We start from the raw sequence: 22,255 nt of genomic DNA on the forward strand, positions 1-22,255 counted from the left end.
TTAAAGTCAGCCATTTTGAAATTTGCTGAACTCGCCACGGGGAGATAACTCCATGTAAAGTGCCGATAGTCCCTCCCCATCTTTAATTCTAGCTTTTCTTCTTAAAAATCGAACCTTTTGCTCGGTATCATAAAAAATTGTTTTTTCGCTGTAAAAAAAAAATACTACTTGATGAAATTAAGTGAAATTTTTTTCGGAAAACTTTGTTCCATAACGAATACGTGTATAACCCTTTTTTTTTTTTTTTTTTTTTCGATATTTTAATTTTTTGATGTCTTGACTAAACTGTACAAGTACCAATTTGTGAAATCTTAGGAAGGCCAAATTTTAAAAGCAATATGGCGACCTCGAATATCGTACATTTACTCTAATAAAAATGATTAAAAAAAAATAATAATGAATTTTTTTTGGGGGGTTTTATTTCATCCATTGCGTTTTATATAAAGATATATAATTTTTATAATTTTTTTGTTCGTCATATAATTTACGCCGCTAAACAATACATTTGCCAGTAAAACCGCTCGTGAAAGCTTAGTAAGCTTAGCTTACTGACAGCATTAATAGCGTCCTAACTTATGAGATGAAAAAAAAAAAAAAAAAATGAAAGAATCTCTTAGTTGTCTCCCTCAGGACAACGACAAATTATAAAACAGCGACCTATAATAATGCAAAAAATAAAATAAAATAAATAAATAAAACTATGCCAGGAATGAACCGCAAGTCGCCCTATAATAATACAAGAAGTAATAAATAAATAAATAAATAAATAAATAAATAAATAAATAAATAAGACTATACCAGGATTGAACTGGAAGTCGCCCTGTAATAATACAAAAATAAATAAATAAGTAAATAAATAAAACTATGCCAGGATTGAACCTGTATCATTGTATTTAAACATAGGCGTTCCTAACCGGAAGTCGACCTTATTTCCGTTTACGGCGCATGCGTGGCGTCAAATTTAAAAACTTTTCAGTTTTTCAAAACATCGGAGATGTCGTCCGACAAAGATGAGAACCCACAGGGAGAAGAAGATGCGAAGAAAAAGTTCGATACGATAATGAATGCGACGATGAGCAACTGTCGCAACAATATGACGATGGACTATATTAACTCGTCCCTTCGTTTGCCCCCGTCGTGTGTGTCGTGTAAAAGTCTTCGCTCGGTAAACGAGATTTGTCAGTTGGTCAGCGCCATGTTTAAAAACAAGATGGATAAACAAAGTCAGTTGACGAGAGGCGAAAAGGAGAAGGCGAAATCCCGGTTTGATGAGGTATGGACACACCAGTTAAGCAATTAGAAACGATTTACTTTTGGCTAAACTTGAAATAAACTTTGGTAAATTTTTACGACGTCATCCAGCATCGTTTAACCCCCTAAAAAAAAAAATGAAGGGATTTGTATTACTGTACACATAGATTCGAAAAAGTTGTCAAAAAACAAATATATAACAAATAAATGTTATCAAAGGCAAGATAAGTTACTTTTCTATCAAACTGGATATATTTTTGTGTTTTTATTCAATGTAACATGTTTATTCAGCTGGAAAACCATACAGTTATGTATTGGAAAATTCAAGATGGCGCCTGACTCTCTCTTTAACACGGTAAGTTGTGGAAAAGGTATTATAAATAAAAAACTAGACAAAATACTATTAAAAAACCGCTCAATATATGTTACCGAGACATAGCTTGACATATAATCGGTGTGTTTTTAATAGTATTTTGTCTAGTTTTTTATTTATAACACCTTTTCCACAACTTACCGTGTTAGAGAGAGTCAGGCGCCATCTTGAATGTTCCAATACATCGGTAAAACACTGTATGCTTTTCGAGCTGAATAAACATGTTACATTGAATAAAAACACGAAAAGTATATCCAATTAGGTAGAAAAGTGATAACATTTATTTGTTATATATTTGTTTTTTGTGTACAGTACAAACCCTCAAAAAACAAATATATAACAAATAAATGTTATCAAAGGCAAGATAAGTTACTCCTCTACCTATTTGGAAAAGTTTTTAGTGTTTTTATTTAACATGATCATTCAGCTCGAAAAACAATGTTTATGTATTGGAAAATTAAAAATGGCGCCGGACTCTCTGTTGAACACGGTAAGTTTGGTAAAATGAGTTAAAAATGAAAAACTATACAAAATACTGTTAGAAACTCGCTTAATATGACATGAACTGACATATTCGGTGTTTTTTTTTTTTTTTTTAACAATATTTTGTATAGTTCTTTTATTTTTACTCATTTTCCCAAACTTACCATGTTCAACAGAGAGTCCGGCGGCCCGGCGCCATTTTAAATTTTCCAATACATCGGTAAACACTGTTTTTCGAGCTGAATAAACATTTTACATTAAATAAAAACACTAAAACATTATCCAGGTAGGTAGAAAAGTAACTTATCTTGCCTTTTGATAACATTTATTTGTTATATATATATATATATATTATTGACAGCTTTTTTGAATCTATGTGAATAATAATACAAACGGAAAAATTAACATTTTAGGATGGGGGATCACTTTTATATATAAATTTAACGTAAAATGAGCACCCACTTTCTGGCCACCTAGCGTTCAACAGGGCATGTTATCCCTACCATTTTTTTCAAGTTTGGCGATTAAGGGGGGGGGGTAAACCTGACAAATTCTTATTTATTTTTGCGGGGGGGGGGGATTAAATTTGAAACATAAAATAACACGATAATTTAAATTTTTTTTTTTTTTAATTTATTTGAGACCATTCTGTTTTTTTTTTTTTTTTTTTTTTTTTTTTTTTGCGGGGAGGGGGGTGAATTATATTTGAAACCTAAAATGGCGATAAATTTCATGGGGGGGGGGGAGAGAAACAAATTTGAAACATAACATAACAAATGAAATTACTTTTTGGTAAATGTGGCCTTGTAGACCAACACACAACCTACCTTTTAAAAACTTGTGTTCTGGGGTTTTCGGCTGTGCTGAAAACGAATATCGCATTGAAATTTGAATCCGGCAAATGAGATTGCAAACATACTTTTCCGCATGTTTCATGTCGCCATGTAAAGTGGCGGCCATATGAAATTACAAGATAATCCGAGGGCTAGTCTCGCCCCCCTCTTATTATTATAAATAACCGAAAAAAAAGGAAAATAATAATAAATAAAATAAAACCTTGATTGTTACTCCTTGTGCGTTGAGTTCCACGGCAGTCACTCCCTTAGAAAAGGCTAACGCATGCACACGTAACATTTTTTTTATTTATTTACATTGGCTTAGTAACTAAACCATTTATTAATAATTTTTCACTTTTACAAACATATATAATTTACATGCGCGGATAACCTTTTGGTAAATATTTACATTTAGGTCCACCTCCACAATTTTCATTAATATGACGACTTCTATTGGTTTTCAGAAAATCTCAGAGCGATAAATAAATTTACTTCTCTACAAACGACACTGAACCCCCACCCCCCTCCGTTTTTTTAAATAGTATTTGTGGGTGGGTATGCTGACAACGAATATCAGTTAAATTTGGCAATTCTTTTTTTTTTTTTTTTTTTTTTTTTACAAGGTGGTCATCACTTATCAAGGCCCAGAAGCCACTCGGGGATAAGGGTTATTGTAAGTACAGTACGGTAGTGTGGATATTTAAAGTGTCTACTTAAGGGGGCGGTTCATCAGGAATTTGTTTACGTTGGACATGACGACATTCAAGTTGTAGTCAGGAGGGAAGCAGGCAGACGGAACAGAGTTCCACAGGCGTGCAGTTCTAAGAAAGAAACTTTGTTCATGGAATCTGTTTTGATTTAAGCATAGATAAAGAGTGGGGAAAGTTTTTGACAGTGGATTCAGCTAGACGGGTGTTTTTTGTAAAAGATTGGTGAGGGGGGACCAGAGATTGGAGTTCAGACGAGCACCTGCCATGGAAATAACGATAAAACAAAGATAGGCTTGCAACGTCTCTTCTGTGGGAGAGAGGTTGCAGGGAAGAGAAAAGGGCATCCCCCACTAAGCCACGAAGTCTATTTTGTACTCTGTCAAGGCAGGATAGGCTGTTTTTATATTTAATATTTTAATATCCCCCCCCCCCCAATGGTGTTCATCCCAAAAGCCATTCTTAACATGAGGAGGTTGGAGGGGGTGTAATCCGAAAGTTTTTCTTAACATTTGTGCAGGTGGACCTAATGTAAAAAAAAAAGGGGGGGGGGAGGTTTGTATTACTGTACACATAGATTCGAAAAAGTTGTGAAAAAAAAATCAAATATAAAGAAATAAATGTTATCAAAGGCAAAATAAATTACTTTTCTACCTAACTGGATGATTTTTTAGTGTTTTTATTGAATCTAACATGTTTATTCAGCTCCAAAAACATGCAGTGTTTACCGATGTATTTGATAATTTAAAATGGCGTCGAACTCTGCTGAACACGGTAAGTTTGGGAAAATGAGTTAAAAATAAAAACCTAAACAAAATACTGTTAAAAACCCACCGAATATATGTCCGCCTCTGTCACTGTAACACATATTCAGCGAGTTTTTAACTGTATTTTGTATATTTTTTTATTTTTAACTCATTTTCCCAAACTTGCCGTGCTCGACAGAGAGTCCCGCGCCATTTTTAATTTTCCAATACATCGGTAAACACTGTATGTTTCTCGAGCTGAATAAACATTTTACATTAAATAAAAACCCTAAAAAATTATCCAGTTAAGTAGAAAAGTAACTTATCTTGCCTTTGATAACATTTATTTGTTATATATTTTTGTGACAACTTTTTGAATCTGTGTATTGTAATACACCCCCCCCCCAAATAATAACTAAACCATTTCTCACTTGTACAACTATTTTTTAGTTGCATGCGTGGATGAACAACATTGTTGAATGGTGCGAAAACAAACGTTTTTGTAACAATTCTGGGTTTGTTTTACTGTACACATAGATTCGAAAAAGTTGTCAAAAAAACAAATATATAACAAATAAATGTTATCAACGGCAAGATAAGTTACTTTTCTACCTAACTGGATATATTTTTTTTTTGCATTTTTAATCGTCATGAAAAGTGTTAAGCCAACACAAATATTTGTAAAAGTGAGAAATTATTTAAAAAATGTTTAGTTACTAAGCCAACATAAGTAAATAAAATAATGTTATGTGCGCATGCGTTGGCCTTTATTAAGGGAGCGACTATTAAATACGCTGGTCGCCATGGGACTCGATGGCCAAGGAGTACCCATTGATTTTTTTTGTACGTGCAAAAGTTTTATGTACGTTTTTTTTTTTTTTAATTTTTTTTTTTAATCTTTAACTTTGCAATTTAATAAAAACAAACATCGTAAAACTTTAATTAAACTTGAAAATATTTTTTAAAAATAGCATGGATCAATAAGTGCTTAAAAAAAAAAAAAAAGAAAAGTGCATCAAGATGTTTATTCGCTTTGAAAAACGAGTAATGTAAAACAAAAGATGGCCGCGATGTCTTTAAAGACTCGATAATCACTTAAAAATAAGAAATAAAACAAAATGCTGTTGGAAATCTACCCTGTAAATGTTACAATTATAGATTGAAAAATGGGTGATTTCACCATTTTCGATGACAAACGTATGGGAAAGTGAAACATTTGTTGATCATCATTCAATCCTGGGCAACATCGGGTCTCCCTGCTAGTACTTTTTAAAGTGACATTTTTTAAATTTTTTTTTATCTATCTATATATATATAAAAGGCAAAATGTGTGTGACCATTTCGTGTATGTCTCGCAAAGGCTTCTTTCGCACACGCTCCCGGGGTCGTTACTATCGCTTAGAACTGTTTATATACCTCCTATATAATAATATCTAGGATTTGGGAATGCGTGTAGCGTCTAGATTTACTTACAGTGACTTTTACAAAATTATTGCTATTTTGGCTTCTCACATGTTGATTCGGCTTTTTTGTATAAAAAGTGAAACTAATTCAAAGCTAACACTGTGTTCTCGGCATCGCGCCGGGAACGTCCACAAGCAATCAGCTTTGATCAATTTGGGGCTAAACTCCTTATATCAAACAATTGCTAATCCCCTTTCATTTGGAGAGTCGCCCCCCCCCCCCCAATCATCATCTTGGGGAACCATCATCTTGGAGAAGCGAAAACTGCCCCACATTAAACAAACCCCAAAAAGCTGTCCTGCATTAAATAAAATACTGCTACGTCATCTCGTAACGCTCCCGCGATGACTTCATTTAGCAGCTATCTGTCAATCAAACCTCTTTCACTCACTTTATAAGCCTTATTTTGACACTCTAATAAATTCCTCTTACTCCTGGCATAGACGGTTAAATGGTTGGCATTTGTTTCACCTCCGCGTCAAGGCTTCCGGGTTCAATTCCCGCCTCCCGACCAAAACTATTTTTTTTTTTTTTTTTTACATCTTTAAACACTCGGGCAACTTTTTTTTTCTTTTTTTTTTTTTTTTTTACTTCGCTTATTCTTTAGATTACCTCTCCCCCCCCCTCCTCCTATACACACAGCTTTTTTTTTTTTCGCTGTTTTTTTGTTTTGGTTTTTCCGATTTTTTTAACATCGTTTCAGGGTTATTATTTACCACCCCCCCATACACACACCTACAAACACCCGGGCAACGCCAGGTACCCCCTGCTAGTATTTTAATAAACACTGTTTATAAATTTTTGATTTCCAAGCCGGAGTCACATAGACTTTTTTTGCTTTAACCATATAATTTATAATTTTATATAATTTACCCGGTCGTACAATACACTTAAACATGATATTTGAATTTATGCAGATTGTGTATGTATTAAAGAATCAATCCTCTGTTGATTATTTATGATGAGGAATAATTTGCCCGGTAGACTAATTCACAACAAAAAATAAAGATGATAATGTTGTCTATCAAATACTGTCTGTGTTTGTTTACAATATCAAGTCAGCTGATTAATTTATTTATTGCGGACTATTATCCTCATCTTTATTAGTTATTGTTTCACAATGTTTCGGCCAACTATTCCTCTGGCCTTCTTCAGATAACGAAGTCCCTATCTGTCGTGGTTACTACCTGATCGTTATCTGAAGAAGGCCAGAGGAATAGTTGGCCGAAACGTTGTGAAACAAGAACTAATAAAGATGAGAATGATAGTCTGCAATAAATAAATTAATATAAATAATATATAATATATATCATCTCAATGAATTCCAATTAAAATAATATATTATCCTCATCTTTCATAGTTATTGTTTCAAAAAGTTTCAGTCAACTACTCCTCTGGCTTGCAACGAGATAGGAATCCCTGATTCCTATCTCGTCGTGGTTACCACCTGACGAAGTCCAGAGGAATAGTAATTGTCTGTATTTTTGAGATGAGGTGTTTTCATTGATTGAGATTGTCGGACTGACTTCCTCATCTTGATTGTTATCGTCACAACGTTTCGGACGTTTTGCCCTCCGGCCTTCATCAGGTGTTTTGTATCGAACTGGGGAACCGTTTGTTAGGAGTCTTGAACCCAACCCTTTATTATTATTACGGGGGTACCGTATTTGGACTCCAGCTAGGCTCTGGGCTGATTCTCTGTTTTGAATGTTACTTTTCATTGCCTTCGTTCAGGATTGAACTCAGCACCTTTGGGTAACTGTAAACTTTGATACAACGTCTAGGACCACATGTCTAGGCCATATGTCACTAGGACAATTCTTAGTTGGTTTTTGTTAATGTTAAACCTATGTTGTTATTCAAGGTTTTCTCTATCAGAGGTGTCCAATGTCGTGAAACAACAACTAATAAAGATGAGAATAATAGTCCACAATAAATAAATTGATATAAATAATACTCATCTCAATGAATTCCAATTAAAATAATATATACGTCAACTGATATTTGGGCTTGACCATAAGACAGTGGTGAGGCCCCATTTTGGGGTTGTGGAGAATTCGGAGTTCCTCCTTAGTAACCATTGCTCTCGGGTCCATTTTGACCAAGACTGGTGATACCAGATCAGGCTGTCTGAAGATAGTGGTTTCCTGACTAAAGGTCCTGGATACGACCTAAAACTATATCCGATGGTGAGGCCACACCTTGCGGGCTTTGGGGAGTATGGAGCCACCCTTTAATTGCCATTGCTCCCAGGTCCACTCTGACCCGGAGTGGTAGTACCTGTTAGGGTCCCAACTATGGGTTAAATAGAATCTGACGTAAAAAAAAAAATATGCCCCATTAAAAATTGTTCCTCGAAATAACTAGATTCGGCATTAAATAACCTGAAAAAGGTTGATATGCCGTAAAACAACCAACCAACCAACCAACCACTCTTTATCTGTGTCTAAACCTAAACGTAGATTCCATGAGCAAAGCTTCTTTCTTAGAACTGCACGCCTATGGAATTATCTTCCGTTTTTCTGCTTTCCAGCTGACTACAATATAGTTGTCTTTAAGTCTAACGTAAACAAGTTTTTGATGAGCCGTTCCATATATTTTAATTTTTTTTATTACGTATATTTTATAAAATTTTATATTTACTTTAAATTTAATTTGTGTTCAGGGTCCTGGATATGACCTAAAACTATATCCGGTGTTTGGAATTCGGTTTTGATTCAAGCTGAGGAACCCAAGTCATATTGAAATGTTTTTTATTTTTTAAATTGAAACTTTATCTTCTGTCTATATATAAAAGGAAAAATGTATGTATGTATGTTCGCTTTTTGTGTATGTCTGCAAAGGGCTTTTTTCCGGCGGATTCTCGAGGCCGTCGCTCATTTTTAAAACTTTTTATATCACGTCTAAATGATAATATCTTTGACTTAACAACAGTGGTTGCCTCTCTATTTTATTTGCCCGACTTTGAAACGTTAAATATCCAACATTTTTGGATCGGCATGTGTAGATTCGCCTTTTTTGTATAAGAAAAGCGGAACTAGATTCGAACCGGATATAAACGTCACCGTCAACTATCCTGCAGTAAAACAATTTAACCTCATTAAAAACTGCGATGTTTGACATTCACTTTTTAATTGCTCTTACATTGACTGTCGCTGTAGCTCAGGTGTTCAGGCTCAGCCTATGGGCCTCAAGGCTCCGGGTTCGAGTTGAGCTGTCACAAAGCCACCTTATTTTTTTCCATTTTTAAAATCGCCGTGTTTTATCATTTTTTTTTTTTTTTTTTTTTTTTTATATTTAAACAGTTAAGTTTCCTTTTGGTTACCCCCCCCCCCAAACCGCACACACCTACAAGCACCTGGGCAACGCCGAGTAGACCCCCCCCTCCCGCTAGTAATATATAAAGATCAATAGAACATTAACTCTGTAATGAGATATATAAAATCTGCAAGAATTAAAATATCATATTTAAGCTATGCCGGGCGTTCATACTAGCTTAGATAAATACTTTTGTAGATTTTGGTCAAGATCAAAGTGTAGTATCTGTTCTTCAGATGCTGCACTCCCATTTCTTGTTCTCTTTCGGTGGAGGATCAGTCCTTCACGACAGAGACAATTTTTTTTTTGTGTACCTTTTTGCCACGTTAAAAAAACGACCCTGGTGTCTAACTCTGTCCCGTGGGGAGGCATTGTAAATAGGTACAATAATATCAGAACGTCTCCATTTACACTGAACATCTACAGAATGCCAACATCAATATATTACATGTGAATCAGTCCCCTGTGGAATTTCCACAGGTCCTGCTAGTATTTATCTATTAGGGAATTAGAGATCATGCCTACAGGGACAATTTAAGTAGGGGTTGAGCAGCAAATTGTTTGCATTACATGGAAATTTTTGCATGTTACTACAGTCAGGAAACAGGGAGGGAATTCCAAAGTCTAGCAGCTCGAGGGAAGGAACTATTACAGCAGAAAACTTTTCAGCATCCGAGGACCTTCACAGTGAATGGGGTGGGATTTTGCTGCTTGTCAGGTTAGTGAAGAATATTTACGTTTAGAGGGTGCAAGTGCAACAAGTTCATTCAGAACACACTTCATTCAGGCACAGGGATGAGACAGGGGCTAGAGTTTGGTTGATAGTGCGGGGGCCTATTAGATTGGAGATTCTTTTTTGGACTCTCTCGATTTACCAGCCCAAATGTGGCAAAGGAATTCTAAAGTCTAGCAACTCACGGGAAGGAACCACTAGTTGATATTATTGGTTTCCCTTTGCAGAACTCATTCATGTTCTGCAAAGGCAAAAAAACAAGAATAATTTTCTCTACAAAACAACCAAACCAAACTCCATAAATAAATATTTGGAGATAAAAAGAACTTGAAGCATAAAAACTTTTTTTTCCAAATTACTGGATTCAGTATTAAATAATTGGAAAAAACACCCGTCTAGCTGAAACCACTGTCAAACATTTTCCCCACTCCTTATCTGTGACAAAATCAAAATGTAGATTCCATGAACAAAGCTTCTTCCTCAGAAGTGCACGCCTGTGGAACACTGTTCCGGTTGCCTGTTTCTCACCTGACTACAACCTGGATGTCTTCAAGTCCAATATAAACAAATTCCTGATGAACTGCCCCCTTAAGTAAGACACTTTATCAAATCTCCAATACTAACGTACTGTACACGCAATAACCTTTATCCCCAAGTGGCTTCCGGGCCTTGATAGGTGGTGACTACCTTGTAAAAAAAAAAAAAAAAAAATCCAACCAAACCGAAAACGGTCCCTTATTTTAAATGAACAACATTGTTGAATGGTGCGAAAACAAACGTTTTTGTAACAATTCTGGGTTTGTTTTACTGTACACATAGATTCGAAAAACAAATATATAACAAATAAATGTTATCAACGGCAAGATAAGTTACTTTTCTACCTAACTGGATAATTTTTTTTTTGCGTTTTTAATCGTCATGAAAAGTGTTAAGCCAACACAAATGTTTGTAAAAGTGAGGAATTATTAATAAATGGTTTAGTTACTAAGCCAACATAAGTAAATAAAATAATGTTATGTGTGCATGCGTTGGCCTTTATTAAGGGAGCCACTATTAAATACGCTGGTCTCCATGGGACTCAATGGCCAAGGAGTACCCATTGATTTTTTTTTGTACGTGCAAAAGTTTTATGTACGTTTTTTTTTTTTTAAAATCTTTAACTTTGCAATTTAATAAAAACAAACATTGTAAAACTTTATTTAAACTTGAAAATATTTTTAAAAAATAGCACGGATCAATAAGTGCTTAAAAAAAAAAAAAAAAAAAAAAAAAAAAAAAAAAAAAAAGGAAATGGTTGCAATGTCGTAACCAAACCGAAAACGGTCCCTTATTTCGTTTTCGGTTTGGTTGGATTTTTTTTTTTTTTTTTTTTTTTTTTTTTTTTTTACGACATTGCAACCATTTTTTTTTTTTTTTTTTTTAAGCACTTATTGATCCGTGCTATTGCACGTACAAAAAAATCAATAGGTACTCCAAAAATTTTGCTAAAGTCCAGTTTAGATTGCTTGGACTTTAGCAGAATGTTTGGTTTCACTCATTTTTTATTCATTCTTTTTTTCCCCTCCAGATCTACAATAAAGTATTTCGAAGGAATGTGCTTGTTGATGGAGAGCCGTGTCCTGATGACAGACAAGGAAACACCACCTCAGGTATGCAATACGACGTTTTCACTCTGAGATACTGCAAGATATACACCCTGCATCCCTCACCCATGACAGTCTAAAAAGATGCAGCAGTTATACAAACATATATTGACCCCCCCCCACCACCACCACCAAAAAAAAATGGGCCCCAACTCTAATTAGGCCCCGTTTCTTAGTGTTTTGTTCGAATGAAATGAGACTTTGATCATAACTAGTTTATTATATTCAAAACATCACATCAAAACACTAGGGTCTTTGGCCTTTTTTTCTCCGTTGACTGTAAAATGCTCAGAAAAACAATTGAATGTCTTTTTTTTTTTTTTTTTTTTTTTTTTGGTCACTGTATTGTTTCATGTTCATTTTATGTTGTGCTGCCATGTGCCGGGTGACTTTTAAAAATTGATTTTCAAACTAACCCATCTTTGGCCAGGTTTTTTATTTATCTTTTTTTGTGTCCCCCGACAAAAGGAGGGCAGAGCTATAAATTCACCCTTGTTCGTTCATCTGTCCGCAGTTTTCTCAATAACTACACTTTGGAATTAAAAAAAAAAATTTTGCACAAACATTAAACATCATATGAGTAAAACAATAACTGAACGGATATTCCAGGAAAACTCTGATTACCTCCCTAGGGGTGCCTTTTGGGTTAAAATGGCTAAAATTGACACTTTTGTGCTTATTAAAAAAATCGATGCCTTGGATTTTTAGAAAACCTTCTGAAAAGTTGTAGCTAACTGATTTCTATATAATTTTGTTTGTCTATACTTTGCGATAAATCTTGGGTGTGCCTCAGGGGCTCTTTTAGGGCTAATAAAAACACTCCATTTTTGGGACTATTTTATCATAAATTTTCTGTGTATGTCTATTTAGCAGTTTTGCATGATGCTGAACTCAAATTCAAATAAGTTAAGATGTGGAGAAAGAAGTGGCTTACCGTTAAAGCGGCTGCGCGTTTGTGCCTGCAGAGCACAAATTGAGAATCAAGATGGCGCCTGCATGCTTTTATGTGGAAAAAAGTCTCGTGGAATCTCGGAGAATCTTGTACCCTGGTTCCATAAATAATAAGGAAAGGAAAGCGGGAGGAGAGACGATTTTTAGTCACTAAAGCAAACGGACGTGTGTAAAAGAAGAGGTAGAAGAAAAGAGTGTGGTGAACAAAACAAACAACGACTCGGTTGAAAGTAGAGTTGTAACGAACACAAGCTATTTCGGCATGACGTCAGGATTTGACCCCAAGCTAATTACCCTGTTTGATGGCAGTAGCACTGATCACTCAGTGCAGGAATGGGTGGAAAAAGCAGAATTAATATGTCAGCTCAGTGGGGTGAAGCGTATGGAATGCGTGGTCCCAATGTGCCTCACTGGGGGAGCATATGCAGTATACCAGCAGTTGGCTGATGAGAAGAAAACAGATTTTGCCTGCATCAAGCACGCCCCTTTTTACAGCATTTGCGTTAGATCCAGTTACTGCATGGAAGGAATTCATGGCCCGAAAATTACATCCCAGGGAAACGGTGGATGTGTATCTGGCTGAACTGAAGAAGCTATCGGTCCTTTTTGGAGGGATGTCAGACAAAGGCTTGGTGTGCGCCTTTGTTGCAGGATTACCTAAGAGTGTGGAAGATCTGCTCCGTGCCTCATCCCAAGTGGACGAGATGGACATATCGGAAGTATTGGCGCGGGCACGAGCAATACTAAAGAAAAGCCCTAACACTATAGACCAAGCGGCAGCTGTACAACCATCACAGGTTGGATTGCAGGACCTGGGCGCAGCTACAACCTGCTATAAGTGTGGAGGACCCAACCATTTGGCCCGTGATTGTCTTTCGTCACGTCAACCAACTCGGAAACTTGACGGGCCGCAGTGCTACAAGTGCAAAAAACGCGGACACCTGGCCTGCACCTGTCTGGGAAACGGGCAAGGGGAAGAAGCTACAGCGCCAGTCTTCTCCTCCAGATCGTCATTGAGCAGGGCACTACCTACTATAAGCATACACATTAATGGAAGCGAGCGCCTCGCGCTTGTGAACACTGGGTGCATCCAGACTCTCGTAAGCAAGATATGCTGTGCCACTTGGAAAGCAGAGAATTCCGGTACTAACTGTAAGCGGAGGTTCACTAGCCTCTTGTGGGGTGAGCATTATCTGCACAAGCATCAACGACGGGCCTGCAGTAGCCGTGCGAGCCCTGGTTGTGGAGGGAGAGCTTCTCGGGTACGACCTACTCCTGGGTATGGACTTGATTACACAACTGGGTGGAATTACTGTGGACAGAACCGGCAAGGTACAGTTCTCCTGATGTGAGGAACATGTTTGTGCTGCCATAACTCTCGACGAGCCTAACTTTCATGCAGAGTATGATAGAAACACCAATGCATGGATGGCGTCTTGGAAGTGGTCAAACGATCAGCCACCAATATCCTTGCGGAACCGGTTATCGGAATATCTCCCACCCATGTGGCTAAGGGAACAGTATGAAGAAGAACTGCAAACGTGTATCGACAATGGCTGGCTTCTTCCATACCCAGAGGATGAGCTTGGCCCCCCGCGAGGGCTGATTCCCTTGATGGCCGTCGTACAAGAGACCAAACAAAAGGTCCGCCCCGTCCTAGACTACCGTGTGCTCAATGAGCATGTTGACCCATATACGGCAAGGGCTGATGTGTGTGCACTCAAATTAAGGGAGTGGCGTCAGCAGGGATCGAACGTGGCAACTCTGGACCTACGCAGGGCCTATCTGCAAATACGCATTGAGAAGAAATTGTGGCCATTTCAGACTGGAAATTGGAGGAACCCGATATTGTCTAACCAGGCTAGGGTTCGGTCTAAATGTGGCACCAGGCATTATGACAGCAATCATGCATGCTATCCGGCAGCAAGATGAGGCAGTGCAACAGGCAACATCCTCATACATCGATGATATATTCGTCAACGAGAGCCCCATGTCAGCGCAATCGGTTAGAATGCACTTTGAGAGCTTTGGACTGACATGTAAGGAACCAGAGCGTCTGTGCGATGGAGCAAAAGTTCTCGGCCTGCACGTGCGCAATAGCAAGGAGGGACTTTGCTGGAGAAGAGGAAGTCACGTCCCCAAGGTCCTATCAAACATCACTCGACGAACAGTGTTTTCACTTTGTGGAAAGATGGTAGGCCATTTCCCTGTGTGCGGTTGGCTCAGGGTGGCCGTGGCGGCCATAAAAAGACGTGCAACAGCCGTGTCGTCGGGATAGGACGATGCAGTACACGATGTCACCCTAAGGAGCATGCTGACAGAGACTGTGTCCAGGGTGACCAGTGATGACCCCGTTCAGGGAAAGTGGTGCGTCAGCGGGAATGAGTTCACGGTCTGGGTGGATGCTAGTTCACTGGCCCTTGGAGTTGCCCTTGCAGTTAATGATCCCATTATTGAAGATGCCTGTTGGCTTCGGCTAGAGAATGATTCGAGGCACATAAACCTGGCCGAACTTGATGCCACATTGAAGGGCATTAACTTGGCGCTTCAATGGCAAGCTAAGGTTCTACATATCATGACTGACTCGGCATTCACTCATCGGTGGATAACCAATGCATTAAGTGGAAGAGCACGGCTGACGACACGAGCATCAAGTGAGATGTTAATTCGAAGATGGCTTGCCACCTTGGTCAACACCATCACAGAGTACAACCTGACCGTGGACATAGTGTTGATCAGGTCTGCGCTCAACAGAGCAGATGCGATGACAAGAGTCCCTCAACGATGGCTTTTGGCTGGTGCTCGGAGAGATTCTGATAATCTGCAAAAGACATGTGCAGCAGTTGTGTGTAATGTGGATGCAGCACGCATCATGGACATTCATCGACAGTGTGGACATCCTGGCATCAAGCGGACACTGTACTTTGTCAAGATGATTGATCCAGGAGTAGAAAAAAAGATATCCGGAGAGTGGTGGAAAGTTGCGAGGCCTGCCAATCCATCGACCCAGCTCCAGCACGATGGAAGAAAGGGGAGTTGGTAAGTGGCAGAGAGTGGGCATGGACATCACACACTACGGTGGCAACCACTTCCGTACCCTCAGCGATTGTGGGCCTACACGCTTCGCAGTCTGGAGATCCTCGGGCACCAGGACTCTTGCAACATTATTCGCTAGCTGTCATCTGTATTCTATGAAAGAGGTGCGCCCGATGTAGTGCTGACGGACAACGACCCAGCGTTTTGCAGCCATCAAATAAGACCATTCTTACAAGAATGGGGTGTGCGGCTGCGGCTTAGATGCACTTATGTGCCTTCTGGCAATGGTATAGCTGAGAGAAGCCATCGCAGCATCAAAACAATTGCAGCCAGGAAGCAGTGCACCATCGCAGAAGCTGTGTACTGGTATAATCTCATGCCGAAGAATGGCGTCTCTCCAGGAACGGCCCCTGCAAACGCAATCTATCAGTACCGTGTCCGAGAAAAAGGAATCCACCCCGATACAACTGTGGCCACTGAGATAGAACGGAATTGATATGCCAAAGGGGATGCTGTCTGGATGAAGCCACCAGGAAACCAATGTACTGACAAGTATAAACAGGGCACAGTGACCGATGTGGTGAGTCAGCAGTGTGTCCAGGTTGATGGCGTACCCCGTCACGTTAGGGACCTACGGCCGGCAACACATGTACCACCTCCAGTGGATGATGAGAGTGACTCTGAGACAAGTGGGTCATCGCTTTGGTTTGCACCATCCCTATCAAGCAGTGACTCTGATATCAGTAGCCTCCATGGAGATGAAGCCTTCCCCGACCATCAGGCGGTGGATGAGAGCTCACGCGAAGATGAGAGCAGCACTGTCCCCCTTCGCAGAAGCACCTGACGGCGGCGATCGCCAACCCCCTTGCTGTCTCTGTGATCATGAGATTAGGGGGGAGTGTGGAGAAAGAAGTGGCTTACCGTTAAAGCGGCTGCGCGTTTGTACCTGCAGAGCACAAATTGAGAATCAAGATGGCACCCGCAGGCTTTTATGTGGAAAAAAAAGTCTCGGGGAATCACAGAGAATCTTGTAACCTGCTTCCATAAATAACGAGGAAAGGAAAGCGGGAGGAGAGACGATTTTTAGTCACTAAAACGAATGGACGTGTGTAAAAGAAGGGGTAGAAGAAAAGAGTGTGGTGAACGAAACAAACAACGACTCGGTTGAAAGTAGAGTTGTAACGAACACATAAGGCCTTGGGGACTTTTGGGGCTAAATGGGGGGAGGGAATGATGGACTTAGTTATTTCTTTTTTTGCATGGTGCAGAACTCAAATGCAATGCTGAAGTTAGTCATTTTTTTTTTTTATGCCTCGTTCACTGTGCATTCACAGGGGACCATACATGCTTCACTTGTTTTATCTAAAGTCTATCATTTTCTCTCATATGACTGAACCTACTACCTCAACTGCTCTACATCTACTAACCCAAGAACTCTCAACCATTTTTTTAATGTGACCATACCAACAGTCTCCTGTTTTGTATGCATGTTCCTATACTATCGAAATTTTCTCAAATCCACTGGTGTTACCAGACCAGGTTGTCTGAAGATATTGGCTTCCTGAGACAAGGTCCTGGATATGACCTTAAACTATATCTAGTGGTGAGGCCCCAGCTTGCGGGCTTTGGGGAGTGTGGAGTCACCCTTTAATTACCATTGCTCCCAGGTCAACTCTGACCCAGAGTGGTAGTACCTGTTAGGGTTCCAACTATGAGTTAAATAGAAACGGACTTGAAAACAACAAATATATTCTATTAAAAATTTTTTCTTCAAAATCTTTGGATTCGGCATTAAATAACCCGAAAAGGGTTGATATGCCGTAAAACAAAAACAACCAACCAACCAACCAATCCTGAGACAAAATGCACCTAATAGTGATGGTTTTTGTTTTTCTGCTTCCTTTTGAAAAACTTTATTATACTCTGCAAAACAAAAAACACAACCCACCTTCCCCACCCCTTTTCCTTTTTCCCATTTCCCCTTTCTCTTTTAATGCCCCCCCCACTTCCTGACTGGTTTCCTAACTTAAAATGTACCAAACATTAATACTGTAACGATTGAAGATACAAAAAGCTTGAAGAATGAAAACCTTCTACAAAATAACTGAATCCAACATGAATACTATTTCCAAAATAATTGGATTCGGCATTAAATAACTGGGAAAGGGTTGATATGCCGTAAAACAAAACAAGTTCATCCTTATCACTTTCTCCTATATTTTTCTTGGCCTTCACCCACAAACTGACCCTACTACCTCAACTGTTCTACATCTTCTAACCTAACTACTTATCCAATCTTTCAACGTGACCAAACCAACAGTCTCCTGTTCTGCACACATCCCTATTCTCTGCAGATTTAATCTTCCTCTAAAGTCATTTAACACTTTAAGACTCGAATTACACATCCATCGTGTTGTGGCGGGTTAGGGTTAGAAATACTACCACCACCACCAATCACTACCACCCCCACTACTACTACTACTACTAATATGAGAATAACAAACAAACAAAAAATAATGAAATATTTCTCCTGGTGTCACCAAATAATGATGAAATATTTCTCCTGGTGTCACCAGATCATAACCACCCTCCCCCCACCTTTTCTTTGTTTTCCTCTCTTTCTTCCTTTCGACCAATCGAATCAAAGACAGGAATAAAAAAGTAAATAAAAAGTGCAAAGGAAAATAGGTAGAAGCTGTTAGGAAAGTGCAACCGATGAATCCTCGTCGCCTTGCTGCCTCACTGTCTAGTTACAGCCTCTACATTTAAATTTCGATCTTCCGAACTTTTGCCACCAAACTACGTCAATTTGACAATTCACACATATCAAGACCCACATACAAAAGACTATTTTGTCCTGTAAGGAAAAACCAAATAGCCAGATATAATTACATATGAGTCACTCCCTGCCAGAGAAATGAAGCCGTTAGTGGGTTAAATATCCATTTTCTATGGTACTTCATTTGTGGCACAATGACATAGCCCCTTTTAAGGGAGCTGGGGGCTTCTACATTAACAGGATACTTTCAGGCATAAGTAACTTTCTAGCATGATAGAGAGAGCCCACTTTCTTTGCAGCAGCCTTAGCAATAATCTCGATGTATCTATTCCAACTCATGTTTCCTGTGAACGTTAAGCCAAGGAGCTTGAACGAAGTGCTCTCAGGTAACGTATCTCTAGCCATAGCTATTGGTGTGGTACAATGGCGTAGCCTCTTTTGAGGGAGCTGAGGGCTTCTACATTAAATAACCTTGTGCCTAACTTCATCTGCACTTGCGCGGTTCAAAAGAGTAAAACAGGTGCTTGCAATTTTGAAAATGTTCTGCTATGACTCAAGCCAAGAATGACAGTTTGTTTTATAATATTGAACCAAGGCAAAACGATATAAGACCATAGATATTGAAAGGTCAAACTCTGAGAACTCGTCAAGAGGCATTCGAAAACAAAACAATGTTTAACCTGTATGAATATATCTTCTCTCTTTTTATGTCTTTCTCTCTCTATCTATCTATCTATTTCACTCCCCTTCTCTCTCTTTCAATGAAGATAGAGAGAATTAAATATAATTTCATTGTTTTAAACAGTTGATGCTTGCACCTCATACGCGGAGGACATAGTTTTTTTGGTGTGCACGCAATGAGTCGGCTAAATATGCTTCCTACTTGTTAACTGTTAAATAAATTATACATATTTTTATAAAAATGCATTTGTTTGCTATTTTTATACAAGTGTTCGATTTCAGCATACCATTAATGCCGACGATGAGAACATGCCTGTAACGACGCGATGAAGCGACCCATGCCAGACAGTTATAGCCGACGACATATCAACCCATTTTGTTGATGTTTCTAACATGTATCTATCGTGTTAGATATCGTTGGATGTCGTTTATTCCCCGGGAAGCTGGTTGCGTTCCCAAGACGTTTCTCAACCAAGTAACCCTCCCGGGGAAGCGATAGTACCATACATTCTCCTATCCATGCTCTTTTGAGCTGGTCGACTAAGCGATATTGCTCTGCTACTCAGGTGCAGTTGTCCCTTGAAATAACATGTGTATACGCTTTCCAATTCCGTGTGGCAGAATCTGCATTGGCTGATGATACACTGCCTGAAAGTACTTCCCTCAAACTTCTAGGCTTAAGGACAAAATGAATTGGAACAAATACATTGATATAATTGCCAAGGGAGGAAGGTGGACTCCCTCTACAATGCTAGATTACTCACACCTGAGAGTACTCTTTATCTCTACAAAGCCACTATTCGCCCATGCATTAGCAGTGTCAGAAATCGCCATCAAAAATGTGTAATAAAAACTCGAATAATTCGACCTTCATATCTTTCGAAGCTTATAACTCCTTGAAAAATGTAATTCAAACCCTAATTTTTTTTTTCAATTAAAGGAGCAAAGACTAAATTAAAAAAAAAAACAGGTTTAATAGCAAATTACGCATTATTTTATTTTATTTTTTTAATCAATTTTCTTTTAAAAAAGATTTAAAGAAAATCAACAAATTTTAATTTACTTTGAATATAAATATATAAATTAAAAAAAAAATCACTTGCCTATAAAAAAGTACTATTCAATGGGTACTTCCATTCTTCATTGTTAAGAATTTATCCATATTTATATTTTATATTCCATGTCGTTTTTAAATAAAATACTTTTTGAAGCGAGTATTACATAAGGGTTATATTAGAAGAGATGAGTGACATATTTTATATTTCTTGTTCATGTTAGGGAGAGAGAGAGACGGACATTTTAAGGAGACCTGTATTACACTTTGGATGCGAGGGGGATAGATATGGTAGATAGAAGAGAGATTGACATTTATACGTTTGACAGTTCTGGGAGTGTTTCTATAACATATTTTCTTAACACATATTTTTGAGATGAGGATTTTCAGTCTTTTATCATAATGAAGGGACATTCATTATTTCTTGATACTGAGAGGGAGGCACATTCTTAAGATGATAGAGACATTCTTAGATGAGTTTATACACAAAGTTCTTATAATACAAATTCATAATACCTTTGTTGTTTAATGACATAACACGAAGATGACAGTTACAAAAATATATTGAGGTTCGTTTATTCCATTTCAACCGGTCAATGGCTTCGCATCAAGGAATTCAAAGTTTCTACATTATTTCAACTTCCAACCTTTCGCCCCCAAAGGTGGATGTCAGCTCTGTCTGTCCGATCCTGTCCCAGCACTAACTTCTCTCTGACTGACTGACTTCTAACTATATTGAGAACTCTTCTTTTACTCATGACATCATTGCAGGACCAAACAACGTGCATATCGATCCCGTGGCCTGACATGCCTCACGTTGTCTAAAACATGCCCAAAACACGTGCATTGACCACACATGCTTGCAAAGAAAAATTCTCTAACCTACTTTACAATAATGTTTAACATTTTCTCTTGTTCGGATTGAGATGACCTCAATTGGATGAGAGGAGGATAGATTCTCTATCTATATAAAAGCCAGATACGTCCAAGGATGGAATACTGTTGCCACATATGGGCAGGAGCTGCTAGAAAAGACTTGTCCTGCCTTGATAGGGTTCAAAATAGATTTCGTGGCCTGGTGGGAGATGTCCTTTTCTCTTCACTGCAACCTCTATCTCACAGAAGAGATGTTGCGAGTTTGTCTGCTTTATCGTTATTTTCATGGAAAGTGTTCGACTGAGCTTCAATCTATGGTCCCCCCTCGCCAAACTTTCGCAAGAAACACTCGTCTAGCTGTAAACACTATCAATAATTCCTCCCACTCTTTATCTGTACCTAAACCTAAACATAGATTCCATGATCAAAGCTTCTTTCTTAGAACTGCACGCCTGTGGAATTGTCTTCCATTTTCCTGCTGTCTATAATATGGTTGTCTTCAAGTCCAACGTGAACAAGTTTCTGATGAGCCGTTCCACTTAAGTTAACAATGTCCTTTTGACTACTATACACTCTTTAACTCTTATCCTTGAGTGGCCGATCAGCCTTGATAAGTGGTGACTCCTATGTAAAAGAGATATATAGATAAAGAGAGATTGACATTTCTATAAACATTATATTTCTTTAACTAGTAATACACACGGACAAAAAAACGCTTTGGATAATCACAGATTTCAAGGTAGTTCTACTAAAATAGCCATATTTTTTAAACCAAAGCACTTCAAGTCTTCAAATTACTACTGTTTTGTTCGGAAATGAATATACTTTCAAATGAATTAATAAATATGAATGTACATTATATATTTTAAGCGTTTTAAGCAAATAAAGTGATAAAAATGTGAACGTCATAAAATGGCGTTTTCGGTAAGGTTTTGTAATGACCCCCCTGTTTTCTAAAGGTCCGTACCGTGATTGTATGAAGAATTTTGTCATGAAATTTGGGAACCAATTAGAAGAGGTGTAAATCTTAATACTGTCAAGTGTCCGAAATATTTTTGACCATTTTTTTTTTGTCGTGTTAAAAATAAGACTTTAATATGACGAGTATCAAACATTTTGAAAAAAAAATTCTTCGGACACCCAATAGTAAGTAAATCAATCTTTTTACTATCTTTATCAATTAAAAGTATTATTTTATGTTGAGTAGGACCGCGGTAATTGATAATTTAAAAGGACCTACCCGAAAAAAAAATTGTTTCTATTTCTCGAATTTGGTCAAATGAAGTTAGTATTACTGGAAGCAGCAGCAGCAGCTCCAGCCTGT

The 22,255-nt window shown here is 38.2% G+C and overlaps 1 protein-coding gene across 1 annotated transcript in view; it reads left to right on the forward strand.

Moving 5' to 3' along the window:
* Window positions 1-945: 945 nt before the first annotated feature.
* Window positions 946-22,255, forward strand: part of LOC145270068 (uncharacterized) — a 34,420-nt gene continuing 13,110 nt past the window's right edge. The window contains exons 1-2 of the mRNA XM_080125669.1: window positions 946-1,273; window positions 11,479-11,560. Coding sequence (XP_079981795.1) covers window positions 995-1,273; window positions 11,479-11,560 — 361 coding nt within the window. The 5' untranslated portion in view covers window positions 946-994. The remainder of the gene's footprint in view (window positions 1,274-11,478; window positions 11,561-22,255) is intronic.

Source organism: Euprymna scolopes, chromosome 46 (assembly GCF_053919585.1).
Source record: "Euprymna scolopes isolate OS-2025 chromosome 46, ASM5391958v1, whole genome shotgun sequence".
NCBI lineage: Eukaryota > Metazoa > Mollusca > Cephalopoda > Sepiida > Sepiolidae > Euprymna > Euprymna scolopes.